The following is a 19,190-nucleotide window of genomic DNA, read 5'->3' as shown; positions in this document are numbered from 1 at the left end:
TGCATCACCACACACTCCCAGAATTACATTCTCAGCGGAAACACTTTATGGAACTATTAATAACTTTTATATTTTTCCCCTGCTTGTGGCAGTTGAAAAAGCGTGATAGAAGGCATTTTCTGTAAGCAATATAACAGAGATGATTGATGCATTCACCAAACACAAAAAAAGGCAAGAGAGAGAGAAAGACAGAGAGAGAGAGCAAGAGAGAAAAAGCCCCCCCTGTTCTATGCATTGTATGAAATCTGAGCATAAAAAAAGAAGGGGGGCAGAGGGAAAACCCCTCCCCCTGGTTTTTAAACAGCTTTCTTTTCACCTTTTGCGATTATTTATTTTCAAATAGTCCTTCAGGGTAATGTACCATTTTCTTATTTCACACCGCTATTTCCCATAAATGAGGCGAAGGCGCGATAAATCAAGAGCCAAACAGAGACTTGTGCGAAAGCTCGGAGAGGTCTAAAGATTTATGTAACACATTCATGTTTTCCACTTCTTCATTTTAGTGCTGCACTGTGAAAGCCTGCCTAATAAAAGGCCCTATTAATATTTCCTGTTGCCTAGCAACCGCAGGCAGCAAGTAATAGCATTCCGTGGAAAAATAGATGACCGGGCCGATAAGGAAAAATTCAATTCTTTTATTATCTCTGGGGAGAAGGTGCCTTATTTCTTTCCCCGCAATATGATATGAGACTGCGCTTGTGTATTAAGAAATGTTTTAAAGAAATAGAAGTTATTTTCCAATTTCATTATATCACATATGGTGAGGGGATGGGGGGGAAGTGGAAGCACTCTGCGCTCCATAGAGAAGCCTCTCTCTTTTCTTTAATAAAGTTAATTAGTCTTCTAATCAAGGCACAGTGTATGGATTTAATTTAGTTTCTTTTTATATGTTAAGTGAGATTTCCGGGGGGTGGGGGTGGGATGTATAGATCCATTCATGAGCGGTTCAGTCTACTCACACATTTATTGGAGGCCTTATAAACTTGGCATGGAATAATACTTTACTTTTTAAAACGGGCACATTAAATAGAAGATTGACAGCATTGATGTTATCTTTGCTCTTAGTTATAATTTTTAACCCTTTGGAGTCTCAGTTAACTTTGACGATATTCATATTAGCATATTCATATTCATATTATTATGTTGTTTTATTTAATTAACTTTTTTTTAATGTTGATGCAACTATCACAGCATTTACAGGTTTGTGTGTGTGTGTGTGTGTGTGTGAAATCACTTAATTGGGAAATTCAGAAAAGACATTCAGTTTGCGTTTCATGTACCATATACAGATCATATACTATGTTGTTTACCTCCTCATGTTTTCATTCTGTAATAAACTCTAACTTCAGTGAAATGGAAGGAAGAATATTTATTTTCCCATTATATGAGCCATTTAATCATTTGTTATCATAGCTCACGGTGAAGCGCATGCAGAGAAATTCTGCTGAAAGTGCAGATTGTAAAATCTCGATCCATACCACATTGTTCATAAGTAGAATGAGGCAATGTGTTATTTTATTGGAAGGAAAGTTATGGTGTGTCTGCTTTTTTCAGAAATCAGAAGTGTGCAAACATTAAAAATGCTTATTGTCAAAGTCAGAACATAACCTCATGTCTCCAAAAAGATGATTTTACAGAACATATGAATCAGTCCATTATTATGAAGCTTGCTTTTTCTGTGGAGATACACAGTTGGTTACAGAAGGTTATACAACAGAGATGTAGAATAAATGATATAATTATACAATTACATTGATTTTAATAGTAGAGAAAATGACAATAATAAAAAGACGAAGAACAGTAGTAAACTCCAGCAATAAGGGTAGTCTGGAGTTGTCCCTGCTGTTGTTTACCAGGCGTCTGGTCATGGTTTGGCAGCGGAGGAGCGGCGGCTTTGGGAAGGACGATGGTGTTATTGCTGGGAAAACAAACTCTGATTTGATTGTGGGTCTGTGCACCAACAGCATATCCTCAATGTCTTTATCTCAGCCAGAGTGTAGGAGATAGAGACAGAGAGCGGGGAGGTGGAGGGAGGGGGTGGAAGAAGGGCTGCTCTGTTAGCAGCTATTACTACTGCTGTAGATAAAGCCCTGTTTTATGTATCTCATTTGGCCACCGGCTCCTCCACCTTATCATAGCATGAAATCATGTCCGTATTACTGTGCTGTGTATCTCCTGCATGCATCAGCTGACTACTGCAGCTCTATCCGAACGACATACTTTCAGCCAACTGCCTGCTACTGGATTTGGGAGTGGGGGGGGGTGAGGGGGTGTATAGCGATGGAGATAATATGATAAAACAAGGGATGTTGGGAAAGAAAAGGAAAGAGAATTTGATGCCCTTTTTCCAATGCTCCCCATCTTTTCTAGTAGATTCTAGAGGAACCTGATAGCTACGTCACCTGCCCATACTCCTCATAGCAACAGTTGCTAGGTGGTCAAGCTTCACAAAGTAAAGGTTGAAAAAATGTATTGGTGAACAGTGACTGTTAGAGCTAAGCCCTTAGTCAGGACATAAATGTCAAAACAAAAAGAAAAATCACCTCTGTGATTAGGCTCATTTTCTCTACTACCCCTATGGGATTTTCAGTAATATGTGATGTATATGGCTGATGTACATTAACATTATTTCAGTGTTTAAAACCTCCAGTAGCACTGCTGTGTCTGATCCATAAGTGCCAGCACAACACACACTAACACACCACCACACAGTGTCACTGCAGCGCTGAGAATGATCTACTACACAAATCATACCTGCTATGTGGGGGTCAGGAGCAGGGTGAACTAGGAATGAAAAAAAGTATGTGGAGAAACCAATCTGTAGTTATAGAACTACAAAATGCTCCTCTATGAATGATGAGTGTAAATAGAAGGAAGGTGTTCCTAATCCATTGATCATTCAGTTTATTGTTCGTCTGAGTTTCTTGTTTCCAGCCTTCCCCTAGTGACAGTGACTCTGAATTGTGATCCTGTTTTCTGTTTTCTGTTAGTTTATATGGGATTATATGGGACACTTTTGCTAAGGCTTGTCCAGCCTCCCTACAGTAGACACAAAAGAACATGTTTGCCGACAGAGCAGGGGCAGGCCAATTCAGAGGCGTATGTCAAACTCTGGCCCTCTCAACTACTTCCTCCACTGCAAGAAGCCTGCAGAGGTCAAATAAAGGCCGCCAGCTAAAAATCAAATTGTCTTTCGGGACATGCCCTCTACATGCCAGTAAACAAAGATGAAGCCTGTCTGTGTGCTGGTAAAATTTCATTTCATCTCAAATTTAACCCTTTATGGACACGATCTGACATTGTTTTGGCCTTTAAACAATTTACTATATATTGGCGTCCCGTTTTACGGTAAACCAGGGAAATTATAAACGCAGTAAAAGAAAGTCACATTAAAAAATTAAAGGTACTAGCTGAAAGTTGACTTTCTTTTCTTTAAATGTGGCAAATAAAAGCACTTGGCTGCAGTGCAGTGCAAGATACATTCCGTAAACTCCTCAGTATTGTAGCTTATAGCTTGGTTTGTGTGTTTTGATGCAGTAGACATAGTTTCACATGAATAAACTGAATGTGATTGTCATCCAGATATCATTTATTTTTTCACATGTCAGTGGTGCACTCAGGGGAACATCAGATTACGTTTGGAGACGTAAATACGATTAATTTACAAACTTGTGATGATGGTTGTGGACACATTTGGTGGGCAGTTTCTGTACTGGAGAGTGTGTAAAAGTTCAAAAACACATTGTGCATCTCCACTCTAACTGACAGTGGGTTCTGGATCTGCTGCCATTTCAGTGATGAAGGAAGCAAATGTGATTAGCGGTGTGCAGTGTGCATTACAGAAGAAGGCTTTAAGGAGCAGTGCATCCGACCTTATCTTATTTCTGTTGAATTACAGAACCGAATTACATTTTAAATAAGCACCATCTTGGCCTAGATGTTTAGTAAGTTTAGCTCTGCCCATGCAATTTATGAATGACAATACAGATCTTTAAATACTGAGAGTTTAAAGAGGAATTTGATTAACATTTAAGTAGTTTGGGCACAAGTAGATGGAGCTGCCGACAATGACAAATGAGAACAGTTAGTACATGTCCAAATGTTTTTGGACACCCTTATAATTAGTGAATTGTGCAAATGTAAGGTGTATCCATTGTGGACAATGTGCGTGCAGCGTTTGTTTAATCAACATAGAAAACAGTTCATTTCAATTAAAGCATCTGCAAATAATCCTGAAGTCAGAAGGTTAGAAGGATGTAAATCTATTGAGCATCAGGCTCTGTCGAGCAGTGAAACTGTTCTCTGGAGTGATGTTAGTCGCCTGTAGCTACAGTTGCCAAGAAGCTTGGAAATAAGCAAATTAATACTTGAACTTCATAACTATTTGTATTGCTGTTTATTTTCAGCTAAAATTTCATTAGCCCTGTGATCAATAGACATCCCAACAAGAGGGAAAAGTGATGTGAGGTATGAAATGATTTCAAATGCAGAACTGACATTGTCACAAACATTGTTGCAAATAAAAGTAATCACTCATGGAATAAAACCTTGTATCTTTAAAATGGATGAGGAGGAAGAGAAAACATTCTCAGTTTTAAATGGAACGTAATGGAATAAATGAATGTTTTGATACGGTGGCGCAGCAGGTAGTGTCTCTGTCTCACAGCTCCAGGGTCCTGGGGTTGAGGGTTCAAGCCTGGCTCCGGATGACTGTGAGGAGTTTGGTGTGTTCTCCCCATGTCCATGTGGGTTTCCTCCGGGTGCTCCGTTTTCCTCCAACTTTCTAAAATCACACATTGGTAGGTGGATTGGCGACTCAAAAGTGTCCCTAGGTGTGATTGTGTGAGTGTGTGTCGGATTAGGATTGGCGGCCCCTCCATGGTGTGATCCCACTTTGTGCCCAGTGATTCCGGGTGGGCTCTGGACCCACCGCAACCCTGAACTGGATAAACGGTTACAGACAATGAATGAATGAATTAATTAATTAATTAATTAATTTTGGACCATTACCATCAATCACTTCATTCATAACAAAGTTTTTATAACTGAAATGAATGTTAAAGGCTCAAATGGAGGTCCAAAATGTGTTCTGTGAGTGCTAAAGTAGTGTGGTATTGTTCCATGAGTTTCCTCAGAATAAGCCTCACTGTCCTGTAGTAATTAGCATTATCGCATCTGAACAAGTGAAACAGGTTTATTTATATTAAAGCATTCTGAGAAAAAAAATCTTCACTCTTGATAACACTTGTTAACACAGGATTGGTTCCTCAGCTGTAATTCCTGCTCGCCAAAGTTGACTGTGACAGATCTTAATAAAAGCTGTGTGAAGAGCAGAGTCATGCTCCAGAGGGTGTGTGAAGCCTGTTTAGACGGTGAGAGTGTGGAGGCAGATGTGTTTGGACTTGGCAGGGGGTTTTGGACGGACTTTTTGGAGTGCTGCTCTGCTGTCACACACACATGCCGAGCGCCTGTGAGGAGTTAACACACTCGCTAATCATCTTCAAATGAACCTAATTGTTGCTGCGACTCCCCGCTGAGGAGTGTGTGTGTCTGTGTGTGTGTGTGAGGGGCTTCTTTTCCCTCATTAGACGCGGCAGAAATGTTCTGTCTTCTCCTGTCTGGATGGTGTGTGTGGAGTCTGCTGCCTCTTTTCTTCACGAGCCTTTCGAAAGCTGTCATGTCAAAGCCCACTGAGAGAGACAGAGAGAGAGGGAGGGAGAGAGAGAGAGAGAGAGAGAGAGAGAGAGAGAGAGAGGCTCTTTCAGCTGAACAGATGAACGTAAGAAATGAGCAGCTGTTTAGAGACCATGCTGACATATTTTCCCTATTGTTCACTTTTTTAATTAAGCATATAATATTTTCTGTATCACAATCATCACTCCAGTATTTACAGTAAAAATAGAATTATTCCAGTCCATGCTTCTCCCACATTGTAGTTTATTAACAAGCGCACGTTCACAGTGTAAACACTTAAAACAGAGAAACAACACGAACAGAGATTACGCCTTTTCTCCTCTGCTCTGCTTTTCCTCCCTGTGCCTGTCTTTCTCACCCCATTAAACCCACGACTTAGTGCCGCTTTCAAAGTCTAAAAAAGAATTTGCAGAGGAGACGTTTCCTGGGCTGGACTAAACACTCTGACCAGCTCTATTCTTTCTTTCTTTCTCTCTCTCTCTCTCTCTCTCTCTCTCACTTCTGCTCTGATGTTCAGTCTATCTCCATTTCTTTCTGTATTATCTTCATCCTTTGTTCCCTTACTTATTCCTATTTCTTTCTTTTCCATTTCTCCCTCCCTTTTTCTCATCTGTCTCTCTCTCTCTCTCTCTCTCTCCCTCCCCTCTTTGTGGTGTATGAGCTTACTGTATTTCAGTCACAGCACCTAATCAGCCTGATTATAGTCTATAATCACAGCACTGTTACAGAGTGATTGAACACTCCACTGTGGTGTATATGGTCCATAGGGCTTTTTTTTTAAAGGGTATGTGCTGGTAATCCCTTGGTCTCTTATGTGTAACAGATTCGTGCCGTTTTACCTGACGCAGCATACACACCCGTCTGAGCCGGTCCACTTTGCTTAGCCATTTAACCAGCGTGTGATTTATAAATCCACTCCCTTATTAGCACTCTTAGCTGTGTTGTAAATGACCCTCTGGGGTCTAGCAGAGAGAGAAAGAGGTAGAGGGAATGAGAGAGAGATGGAGGAGGTGAGGAACGGTGTAGGGTTTTCATGTACTGCCCTCGGGGCAAACGAGGAGTCGTGGGGAGGGCAAGGCACGGCGAGCCTTCCTTGGCTTCTCTCTCTCTCTCTCTCTCTCTCTTTCTGTCTGTCTCTCTCTCTCCCTCCCTCTCTCTCTCTCTCTCTCTTGCTCTGTTTACGGCGCTTGTGAAGGATCAGTCTCCGGCGCTTGGCTAATTAAAGCTGCCATGGCCGCGAGCCTGCCGGGATAATGTTCTATTATTATAGTCATTTGTTTCAATTAAACGCTCTGTGATTTTACAATAGCAACTGTGAACCTGCGCCGAGTGAGCCATCACTCGCAACAAGATGTCTCCAATCAGAGAGAGAGAGAGAGAGAGAGAGAGAGGAAGAAGAAGAAAGGGAGGGGGTAGAGAAAAGGAAGGACAATAGGGATGCCAAGATGCCAAGATACGCCCCATCACCCATCGGCTATTAGACTTGGTGCATTCACAAAACCCTTCAAAAGTGTCATGACTGGAACTCTAAAATATTTCAGCTGGTGACTACACAGATCACACGTCTAATTACAGTGAGGCCTTTTCCGTAGATGAATCCGATCCATTGCTGGAATTCCACTAGACTGTAATTCATGCTCCTCTTTCTGGTGGTGATATTAGTGAAGGCTAAGCAGACGGATGGTAGTGTAAAATAAAATCCCAACTCTGCCCTTCACACAGAAAGCTAGGGTTCATTTCCCAGCTCAGGCAGGAACACCCCAATATACCAGTAAGTGTCCTTGTTCAAGACTCCTAAAACTGTATTAGGTGTTCTATGTAATGTAATTAAACATGTAAACTATGCATTCCATAAATGTAAATGAAAAAATTGACAAAAATTACACAGACACAAAAGATTCCCAGCTGTTTTATATGAACACGTCAGATGGAAATATCAACATAATCCTTGGCCAGTATGACAGAAACATGGCATGACGATACTTCAACCCAATATTTCTGTTACAGAACGTTGTTTCTGAGAGCTGGATAAGTTGGAAATTACATCATATGCCAGGTTTAAAAACTTTGACTCCAAGGGTTAATATTCCACCATGGTTCACTAACTGTACTGTCCTAAATCCATCCAGGATGAGTTATACATCTTTAGTAAAGAAAGCAGATGTTCTTTAAGAACTGACCATACATTTATGTTTTATTTATAGTCTGCAACCGCTATTCCAATTCAGGGTCACGGTGGGTCCGGATGGGAACACACCCTGGAGGGGGCGACACTCACACTTTCACTCACACGTTCACACCTAGGGACACTTTGAGTAGCCAATCCACCTACAATATATGGGTAAAAAACGTATTAGATCATAAATTAATGAAACTTATAAGATTGTACAACAGATCCATTTGAGATTACATAACAGCTTCACACTGAGGCGAATGTGTGAATATTTAGGTATACAGTTAGCATGGTGCTAATTGGGCTGTGTAATGTTTCTTTAATCTGCATAGGATTTCTACTGCAATAATTAAGAGACAGTCTTTAGATGTTGGACATGTCTTGGCTGATCGAATTCCTGATAAATTGTAAGAAGTTTAAACTGAAACTTTTCCTGAATACACTGTTTTATCTAAAATATTTTGGTTAATATAAAATATTTTTGTTACTAAAGGTTGTACGAGGTTTTTTGTTAGTTTGTTCATTTGGATTGCTGGTTGTTGTTTTTTTATGATAAAATAAAATATATTTATTTATTAAATAAAAAATATATAGCAATGTTTAGAATGCCAAACACCCTCATGGTCACCTTAGGCTCTGGACTGCACTTTAAGAAGCACTGGTTTAATGGTCTTGTTTGGTGAAATCACAGCTTTGAATGTGCATATAACATTCATATAATACATGTGTGTTCATACATCTTGCAAGATCATAACACAAGCTTTTTGTAATTAGTCTAATCTGTTACATGTTCTAACATTAGCCATTGTGTACAGCTGGAGTTCTGCCAGTTACAGTGGTCCAGTTCATGTGCCAGATCCAAAGCCTGGGTCATAGGATCATTGGAACAATAGCAGTGATATTTTCTCTCCAGTTCTCTGTATTCACTCTCTCTCACATACAAACACACACACAATGCAGCGCCCATAATTGGATAAGAGTGGACTGCTGTTGTTGTTTGGGTCCTGTTTGACTGTGATGGACACTGCTCGGACACAGAGAGTTCTGGGTACACCAGAGAAACAGGAAATGAATCAGAGAACTTTCCAGTGTTTTCACTGCCAACACAAAATGAACAATATGCTTTGTTTGTGTGTGTGTGTGTGTGTTTGAGAGAGAGAGAGAGAGAGAGAGAGAGAGGGGTAGAATGGGTCGCTCATCACGTCACAGAGGTAATTTATAATGCCTGTTCCACATTTATCTCTGGGGGAGGGGCATGTGCGTGGTAGGGTGGGGGGTGTGGATTAAACATAAATTTATGGATGTGTCCTTATCGTGTGTCTATCTGGATATTGGCAGCGCTGTTGACCCTTTGCATTAGAATGCAGAGGGGACCAGGACTGTTTGTCTTGGCCTCAGAGACAGTAATGGCCAAATAAAGGCAGTTACCCAGACACTACCACCACCTCCACCTTCTCCTCCAACACCACCCCCGCTGTGGATGATACCATTTAGTAATTAGCATACAGTACCTATGGCAACGGCTAACCTTTGTAAGACTCTTTCATAATGTTTGTACAGCCGTCCCCAACCTGCTTTATATAGCCTCAACTGATGACTGTTAGAGATAGCTTTCTCTCTCTCTCTCTCTCTCTCTCTCTCTCTCTCTCTCTCTCTCCCCCCCCCTCTCTCCATCTCTCTCTCTCTTGCTTAACCACTCCACTTTCTCATTTCATACCCCCCCTTTTTTTCTGCCTCATACTTTGCTCAATCTGCCTTTTTTTATACACCATCACCCCTCGCCCCCTCCTTCCTCTTTGCTGATAGAACAGCAGACAACATGGAAAACAAATATTTGGTGTGTGTTCTAAACGTATGGGAAGCAGCCACTGTGTGACGTGATGTTTGTTTAATGATTCTCAAGGCCTAGGTTGGTGGAAGCGATCGTTTAAGAGAAAGTTGTGTACTGGAGATTTAAATATAATTTTAATTTATATTTATTAAATCTGAACGTAATTTAAGAGCATCTGGAGTTTTCTGAGTTCAAACGTACAAAATAACATTAAAATGACAATGTGTTGTGCAGTAACATCAAGAAATGTATTAAATTGTAAAGATAGCACAATATAATATTTATAACTCTACTTATTTTCTGCAATATAATAATACAGTTAAAAATGGAAATGCTATATCTTGTAATGGGTTTTTTTTTTTCTTATGCTGCCTTTTCCTCCCTCCCCCTCCTTTTTTGCGCTCCACTTCCTGCTTCAAATTGGAGCACCAGTCCATCCAGCAGGCAATGGGAGCAGTAATTCAAGTCAATGCCACTGAAATGATATTCAGAATTTAAATCATGGTGCTGCTATGCCAGTTTTGAAACAAATACCATAAATTATTCAGATTTTTTTTTTCAGAGAGAGAGAGAGAGAGAGAGAGAGAGAGCACAGATTGGAATAGATTGGTGCTCTGCTCGGCTGACTGTGGAGAAGTGATGATGATGATACCTTTTGTCCCCCCCACCCCCTCCAAAAAAAAAAAAAAAAAAGAAAAAGAAAAAAGTAAAAAAAAAAAAAAGAAAAAAAAAGAGGCCCCAATCATAGGCTCAAACTGGAGCAGTGATATGAAGGTAGAGGCTCTCTCTGTTGGGCTCTCTTGTCTTCTCCTGTTGTTTAGAGAAAGCTATAGTGTGCTCAGATTAAAGAACAGGGTTGACGCTTCTAGCCGGCGGCTGTTGCTATGGAAATGGGGTTGCACTAGCTATGATAGGCCATTCATGTTTGATTAATTGGTTTTTCAATGCTTCTTGGTTTGTGAAAGCTCTTAAAGAGCAACTCCACTGAAAATGGAAAATTAATGGATTTCTCTCTCTCTCTCTCTCTCTCTCTCAAACTCCCCTCTTCTATTCTTTTCTTTCCTCTTTTTTTTCTAACTCAGAAGCTATTTCGCTGCGTTTGAAATGTGAAGTGATGGTGTTTTTGAAATATGATTTGAGGTTGGAGGTTGTGTTTGGGCTCGGAGAAGGAGGTGAGGGCGGGGAGAGGAGGGATTTTTTTTTCTCTTTTCTGTTTTTTAGGACTAAAATTTGAAATGCACAAAACACTGCTTTTGTTCAGGGTTTCCCCCTTTTGTTCCCAGCAGTGAAGAAACACACTCTAATGTCCTGTAAATACAGCAGATCTCAACCGCCGCCACCAGCCGCAGCAGCTCAGCGCTCATTTATTTCCTCTCTATACTGAGTGGTTTTTTCTTACCCCCCCCCCCTTTTTTTTTTTAATTTTTTTTTTTACTACGTAGAAGACTCTGCTGAGGCCAATTAGCACGATTACAGCCCCTCACTAAGATCACAGCCCCTGCTCTAGTGTTTACTAAGACTCGCTCCATCCCGACCCCTCTAAGTTCATCAATCACTTTAAAAGCACTAAAGTCCTATGTAATGTATTATTCAGGGCATGAATGTTGCATGCAGCTAATAAATGCTAGTTCATCAACTTTTGCTATCTTTTGCCCTGTCGATGCACTGAGCATTCCTATTTATGTGTAAATGAATACATGCGTTTCCTTCTGTGGAACTGACAGCCTCTCACATCTTTCTTTGAGCCGAAATGGTAAAATGTAAAAGAAAGTTTCACACATGTGGACTTCACATAAGATCCACATGTAAATGGAAAGAGAAGAATTTTCTGTTTTCACTTTCTTGCCACTGTGTTGTTGGGGTTTTCTCAGAGTGATCAAAAGTGTGTCAGTACAGTGACCTGCTTTCTTTGAATTTGGAAGTGCGTACGTTTGAAGAAAATCTGCGGACGAATTGATTGTTATTAGCTGAAGCTATTTTCCTGCGGTTGCTCTCTGATTGTCCTAAGATAAGCCTTGATGGTGTCGTGGGTTTCTGAAGTGCCTTTGAAAGTCATGCTGAAAACAGTGTGCGGTAACTGTCTTACTGTAAATGCAGAGCCTATCTCTGCGATCATGCACAATCGTGTCTGATATACCAGGTCACCCAGAGGCACAGTGGAAATGTAGCTACATTATAATGCCACGTTTTGAATCGAGCCTCCCGAGGTAGGGGTTTTCTTTGCATTTGAAGTATTTCTGTGGTTTTGAAAATTCATTTGTTAACAAGGGCACCTTTGAAGAGTTGTTTTAAAGAGCAAAGGCTGAACGTGTGAACATTAGTGGTTGAGTTACATTCTCAGTTATGCCGATCCCTCTTTTTTAGAAATTAATATATTTGGGCTTTTTCTGAGAAATCTGCAATGAGAGAAATAAGTTTAAAAAAGATTGCTAGCTTAGCTCAACTTACTGAGCCACAGAGAGTAGGTATATGTAACTATTAGCTAAACTCCCTAAAAGAATGAGGGAAGAGTTCATCAGTTTAGTCCAAATGATCCAGATATTATTACAAAGGGTGAGGGAAGATGAACCAGCTTTCCCAAAAATGATAAAGTGGTTATCAACCATGTTGCTTCACTGAGCTGAGTGAAGGAAAAATCAACCATGTTGCTTCTTAATGGTGAGCGAATGATCTTGCACCTTGATGAAAAGGATGAGGGAAGTTGCTGTACAAGGGTGGATAAAATATCCACCTTATCACATCAAACAGTGAAGGATGGATGACGGAGTGGTCAGCAAGGTCAGGAAAGATTCACCAGATGAGGTAAGGAGAGGTAAATCAGGGAGAGTAAACCTGGTTGTTCCATGACCTGTTGACTCACAGTGTAATGAATAAAGATTAACCAGGTTGTTACAAACGGTATTAGAAGGATCTCATTGCTGCAAAGACTAAAGAACAAATCTACCAATTGCCTGCTACAGCAGATGAAGGATGATCAACCAATTGAAAGAAGGATTCACCATTTTGATATAAAGGTTAAGGGAAGGATTGTGCACTTTCCGTAAAATAGTGGAGGAGGAATCTACCAGGTTATTGCAAAGGATGAAGGATGTTCAGCTCAGGGACAACAAAAAAAGAACTAGGTTCTTCGTATTGTCATTGAGAGGAGATAAACTAGGTTTCTACAAAGAGTGAGGGAAGATCAAACAGGTTGCTGCAAAGAGTGAAAGAAGATCAACTAGTGGCACTTTTCCACTGTATGGTACCTACTCAACTCAACACGACTCTACTCACTTTTTACAGGTACTTGGTACCTGGTTGTTTTATCACTATATCAACTCACGTCCGAAATGTATCCTGTGACATGGTGATACATCGTCTCTAAGAGGACTGGCAAGCTTTGGAAATAACATCAGTGACATTGGCCATTGTTTACATTGTATTTGCATGTTGTTATTTTTTTGGGGATCAAACACAGTTTAGCCATGCATGAGTTCAAATAGATCCATAGAGTTTGTTGTGGCACCGTCCTGCTCTAGCTGGATTCTCTCCTCAGCCACTAATCCAAAGAGAGTTTGAACCTCTTCAAAAAGACCACCACATAATTTTACAAGCTGCCACTGTGAGTCAAATCAAAAGTTATCTCTGCTGTAGCTAGGAGATTTTACAGATGACTAGTTTGTGCTGGATGTCTGCATTTTGTTGTCAATGAGCACTTTGCAAGTTTTGCACATCACAGTTCAGTCCCCACTCCGCTTGCTTGGAATTATGAGTCAGCATATACTAAGTAGTAGTCAGTTCCAGGTATCGGGTACCAAACTTGCCTGAAGGAAAAGCACAAAAGGCCAGTAGGCTGAGTGAAGTAGAGTAGGTACCATTCAGTGGAAAAGCCATAGGTTTTTCTTCACACTACAAAGTGTGAAGACAGATCAAAAAGGCTGCCACATACAGTGAGGAAGATCAGGTCACTAGACTTCTCCATCTCTGATAACAAACTGCCTGGAAATAAATGGTCATTGCCATTACTTCCAGAAAGTCACCCCAGTTACCATTCCAATGCTAATGTAAATCCCAGAGACAATATAGTGTGCCTAAATAAGCCTTCCTTCCTTCAATGTGAAACATCCCGTAACGTTTATGACTAGGTTTTGAGTGTGGTTAAAAAAAAGAGATATCCAGTTGTAGCCAACAAACTTATAAGTCATCCACCCGATCTCCTGGTAAAGTCTGGTCTTCTTCTCTCGCCCTTAGATGCAGGCGCTGGCCGGGCCAGAAGGCGGCCACTACCCCCCGGCCGGCCAGGCGCCCATGCTAAACAGGTCTCCTAGGATACTGCCCCACCCCATGAGTGCTCTGTCCCAGCTCAGCTCTCAGATTGGCCGAGGCTCCTTTACTCGTGGCTCCCCCTCATCGCCGGGAAGCCAGTCGGCCACGCCCTCCCCTTCAAGCTCCGCCCAGGAAGAGGAAGCAGATTACCACACGAAGGTACAGGGAAGGGAAGTGAACTGTGTTTTCTGTTTGAAGCAAGGCTTTGTCTGAAAGTGCTGAGGGAAGATCAGGAATGTGTGGAAGCTTGGGATGTGTAATTTCAGATGTTTAGAAGACGCGAGCTTCGTTGTTTAAGTGGGTGTTTAAAGAGCTTTCCCTTCTCTAAAAGAATTGGTTGGGTTTTTTTGTTTTGTTTCTTTTTTTTCGTAGTTTTTGTTCGTAGAAGTCAGCGGGATTGTCAAACACTTTTTCTGCAAGAGGTCCCTTTTATATTGTTTACAAATTACAGCTATTCAACTTCGCAAACAGCACCTTTTGTTCTTCCCTTTAGTAAAACATGTTGTCTTTTCTGTTTAGTTCTGTATCTCCATCTCTCTCACTCCCTGTCTCTCCTTCTTCTCTCTCTCTCTCTCTGTCTCGCCCTCTTTCTATTTTTATTGTCCTAGAAATCCAATTACTCCAGCTTGTCCGTCATCCACTTCCTTTATTGAAAGTGTCAGTTGGAATTTAATTTGACTGCGGCAGTAATGCACTGGCTGCTAGAAATCCCTCATTATCACGATGCAGCATGCTTAATTGGATCCAAGAGTAAAAAGAGTGAATTAACTTACACAATGCTTAAATTACATTGTTTTAGACCATCGGATTACACAAAGGTCTATTAGAGTGGAACGCTAATTGCGAGGTGTGCTTCAGGCTGTGTATATTTCTTGTTTTTCTCTATGTGTGTAGGAAACTGAATTCAACCATACTGATTGGTGCTGTCATCTGTGGTTTACAGCACAGTTTGGACAGCAATAAGCATATGTATATATTGTCTTCCTAGCTTTTCATTAGCTGGCCTCATATATGCATCACTCACATAACAATAATACTCAGCATGCATGCAGTGGTTTTTGAAACAAGCTGTTTTTTTCTTCACTGATTTCTATACAGTGGTGCTGATAGGAACCTGAGGTAATTATGTCTCAAATGTGATTATAGACAGTTATTTACCAGTGATGCTACACGTCTCCTGAGTAAAGTTAATGGTCACATAGTAGTAAATCCACAAATATATTAGTTTAATTTTGGGACTTTTGTCTGTTTCAAGGCTTTACATACTTTGGGTGTCTGGTTTCTTTCATCACTGCTGTAAACAAGTTTTTCTGAGCATAATTAGACTGGAGCATTTTAAATCAAACCCACTCTGAATGAGTTTGTTTATGACAGGTTTAGATATTTAGAAATACTGAAAGATGGGTGGCTATCCCTTCATACACTTGAATATTTTTGCTGTAATTTCAAAATCTACCTTCAGAACATACACTGTATAAACATTATAAATGGACCAATAGAAATAGTTCACTTTGACCTTGGAATGGAATCTTATCATTTTGACATTTCAACAGTTTAAACTATCTTTTGATTTGTAGCTATCTTATTTTGTCTAAAGTTACCATTTTGAGGTTTTGTGCTCATATAAAGAGATTTAATGAATGTAAATCCATACAGTAAGGTAAGTCTTGGCTGCTCTCCAGGCAGCTTTCTCAGCACACGTGGCTCTCTCTTCTGCTCTTTTTCTCCTTCCTTCTCTCACTCTCTCTCTCCCTCAGAGAGTGTTAGAGAGTGAACATCAACACAATAGAGCTGTAACTGAATCAGGGAGGCTTTACTTTTGCATATTTATCTGCAGCTGTGCACCAGGTACATACACACACACACACACACACACACACACACACACATATATATAAGCAGTATGAGAGAGTGTGTGTTATTTCCGTATATATATATAGATATAAACATGCCATATATACATTAGAATACACACACACACACATATTCACACTGAAATACATAACGATACTGTGCATAAAAATGGCTTAATTTCACAAAGCCTTATCCATAGGCTTATAGCAGGCCTAAATACATTCGTGCAGCATGGTATCTTTCTCTCAATATATGCACCACACACTCCTGTGTGTGTGTGTGTGTGTGTGTGTGTGTGTGTGTGTGTGTGTGTGTGTGTGTGCCGAATACTGTGATTGGACATTCAAATCTCTTTTTATTCATGCAAATCTGGCATATTTCGTTTCAGCCATAACTTATGTTCTAACAGAATGAGAGATGAATATGAATATGGGAAACATTCAGATTGCTTTGACTGGCTGTCACCAGTAAGTTACATGTTATATTCATTCATTCATATCTGACTCCAGCTCTGTTCTTTTTAAAAATTATGACTTTATAATCATTTCTTTAGTACAATAAACATAGGTCAGACCAATAATAGATGAAGTATAAAAATATACAATATTTGAAACATACAATTTTAATTTCACAAAAATCAAAAGAGTAACAAAGTGTAATGAATAGTTTTTAAAACTATTTGAAAAAGCAGTTGTCATTTTTGATAAGTTGGCTTAGTTTGCATTTAATTTAAATAGTGTTATATTTCATGGCTGTAAAATTGTTTTAAATTGTAATGTAAAACAAATCCATGTTTAGGATGAGCATGTCTTGTTGTGCTACACACATTTATAGTGTAAACATGTATTAAAACACACATACGATGTGCTATCAGTATCGCTCTCAGTAAGGTGTTAACCATGTTATTGCATTGGCCAAGAGATTCTGTGTTGATGCATCCCAATGTAAGATTGTTTTTTCCATCTGCAGTAAAGTTATCGTTTTGGGGAAGTAGGGTTTTATTGTAAGATATATGAGGCTTTGCAGTGGTAGTGTCATTTTTATACTGTACTTAGTGCAATTACATGGTAGAGCATACACCACCTGTTTCTGCCTTAATCTTGTAGTGGCACTGATGAAAACGCTGACAAGTGTGAATAGTGTTTCTTAAGCAGCCTTTAAAGCTACTGCTGTCCCAGAAACCTCTTTCACTCTTTCACTCGTTAGTTTGGACTGTCTGCTTTGCCTGAAACATTTCATGGTCTCTCTTGTCTCTCTGTATCTCTCTCTCTCTCTCTCTCTCTCTCTCTCTCTCTCTTTCGCTCTGTCTCTCTCTGTACATTTCCACTCGTTTGAATAATGGAATTGTTTTTGTTTTAAATGTGAGGCTGCTTCAGTAGAAGAAACAAATATTAGTGTGCGTCCAACATGAGATGAAGCCATGTAGCACTGATTCAAATGGGATATTAACAATGCTCAGTTCAGCCCACGGTAGAGCAATCAATTTCGCCCTGAATATTTCAGTGCTCTTTCTCCAGGGCTTCTCTGTCCTGTGTGCTTTTAACGCTTGTGTGTGTGTGTGTGTGTGTGTGTGTGTGTGTGTGTGTGTGTGTGTGTGTGTGTGTGTGTGTGTGAGAGAGAGAGAGAGAGATTGTCCATAACCTGTCAGTGCAGATTACCCACAGCGGCTTTGAGTGAAAGCACTCGCTGGATTTCAGTGTATCCCATTTTTATTTCATGATGTTTGCAGATAAAAGAACAACTCACATTTGCATAGTCAAACACATGCATAACTAGAAGCTCATTACCACTCAGACTCTCATACGCAGCAGGTACTCAACTACAACCAGTAGAAGCTTGCCACTCAGCACAGTCAGTATTTTTATATTTTTTAAGTTTGGTCTGTGACTTTTCAACTTCTGAATTTGTGTGACCCTGATGATAATGAGGGTGAAGGTGATGATGATGATGAAGCAGGGTTGAAATGCTGGTAACTAGTTTGACTGTAATCCATACCGAAAGCAGAAGGCTCCACAAGCCAATAACAGCCATGAGGTACTTCACGTCATACACAATTCTCAGAGAAACACAAGGAAACACACAGGTGAACAAGATCAGGGCCAAAAAACAATAAGAAGGACAAAAACTTACACTGATGAACAAGGGGCGGAGTTACAGAGAAAAGTAAACAAGGTCAGGGCAGAAACTGACAACTGAAATAATTGTTTTGTACGTAGCATGTTTCAGTGTCACTGTAGCTTTAATAATGAGTAAACAATTGAAACTGAAAGGTGGTTTCATTGATTTAACCACAACTTATTTAATAGCTGTCATCCAAAAAAAAAAACCTCAGCTCACATGTGGATTGTGATGTGGCTGTGTTTCTATGTCTGAATGAAGAGAAGACCTTGTGTATTAAACAGAAAATTCGACATAATGTAGAAGTTCTATATATCCAGCATAAAATAAGAAAGGTTTGTAACATTGCTTTCATTTCCATGTTTTTGAAGATCTGTTTTATGGTGATTTATAACACATGAAAACTAAAGTTACTGATCATATTGTTGGACTTAACTCTGTACTGTTGGTTTTTATGAATGTGTTTTCATTAGCTTCAGCTCTTGTTTCTGGCAGTACTTCAGCTTTACACCAGGAGCTGCCTGAAATGAGGTCTGGAGGCCACATATGTTTGATTTGGCTCTAACTCCCCATTTTACATTATTTTTATTTAATACCATTTTTATTTGTATTTTATTTTGTACATTTTGAACTTTCTTGTAATAAAATTGAAACTCATATTTTCTAGAATTAGGAAAATAATATGACACTTGAAACCCCTCACAATGCAGATGTCAGAGCACATAATGACTGTTGGAACAAAACCTTGTATCTGTAGTTTTGTCTTTTTTTTTACGTAATATACATAGTTTGTACGTAATACTTTTTAAAATCTTATGTTAACATTCATTTAAATATGAGAAATACTTTTGCTTTTGCTTTTCCTTTTTAATGATGCACATTTTGTTCCAGCAGTGATGATATGTAGCTACTAGTTATGAGCTAATGAAATAGATAATGATCATAGCACACAGTGGCACACAGACAAGAGGAGATTTAGGGACCACTGGGGTTAGGAGGTTCTTCTCAGGGCATTTAAAGACAAAACCATCTGCTTCTAACGGGAAACAGAAATCCATCACAGTGTTTAAATCAATATTTTAAAAGTAGTCGTGCCACAGATTTTCCACATGTACTGCTGAAATGTGAAATCATAAGGTTAAGTACCTAGCTATTTTGTGTTTTGTCTTTGGTTTCCAGTGATGACAGCTGTTTGACACTTTTTTAACTTACTCT

The 19,190-nt window shown here is 39.8% G+C and overlaps 1 protein-coding gene across 3 annotated transcripts in view; it reads left to right on the top strand.

Annotated features, from left to right (window-relative positions):
* Positions 1 to 19,190, top strand: part of tox2 (TOX high mobility group box family member 2) — a 131,168-nt gene that overhangs the window by 92,122 nt on the left and 19,856 nt on the right. For 2 of the 3 annotated variants that reach the window (XM_066665426.1, XM_066665425.1), the window contains one exon: positions 13,929 to 14,162. The exons of the other annotated variant lie outside the window; for it this stretch is intronic. In XM_066665426.1, the coding sequence (XP_066521523.1) occupies positions 13,929 to 14,162 (234 nt within the window). The remainder of the gene's footprint in view (positions 1 to 13,928; positions 14,163 to 19,190) is intronic. 3 annotated transcript variants of the gene reach the window in all.

The sequence above is a fragment of the Hoplias malabaricus genome, chromosome 3, assembly GCF_029633855.1.
Source record: "Hoplias malabaricus isolate fHopMal1 chromosome 3, fHopMal1.hap1, whole genome shotgun sequence".
NCBI lineage: Eukaryota > Metazoa > Chordata > Actinopteri > Characiformes > Erythrinidae > Hoplias > Hoplias malabaricus.
This window is presented reverse-complemented; position numbering and strand designations above follow the sequence as displayed.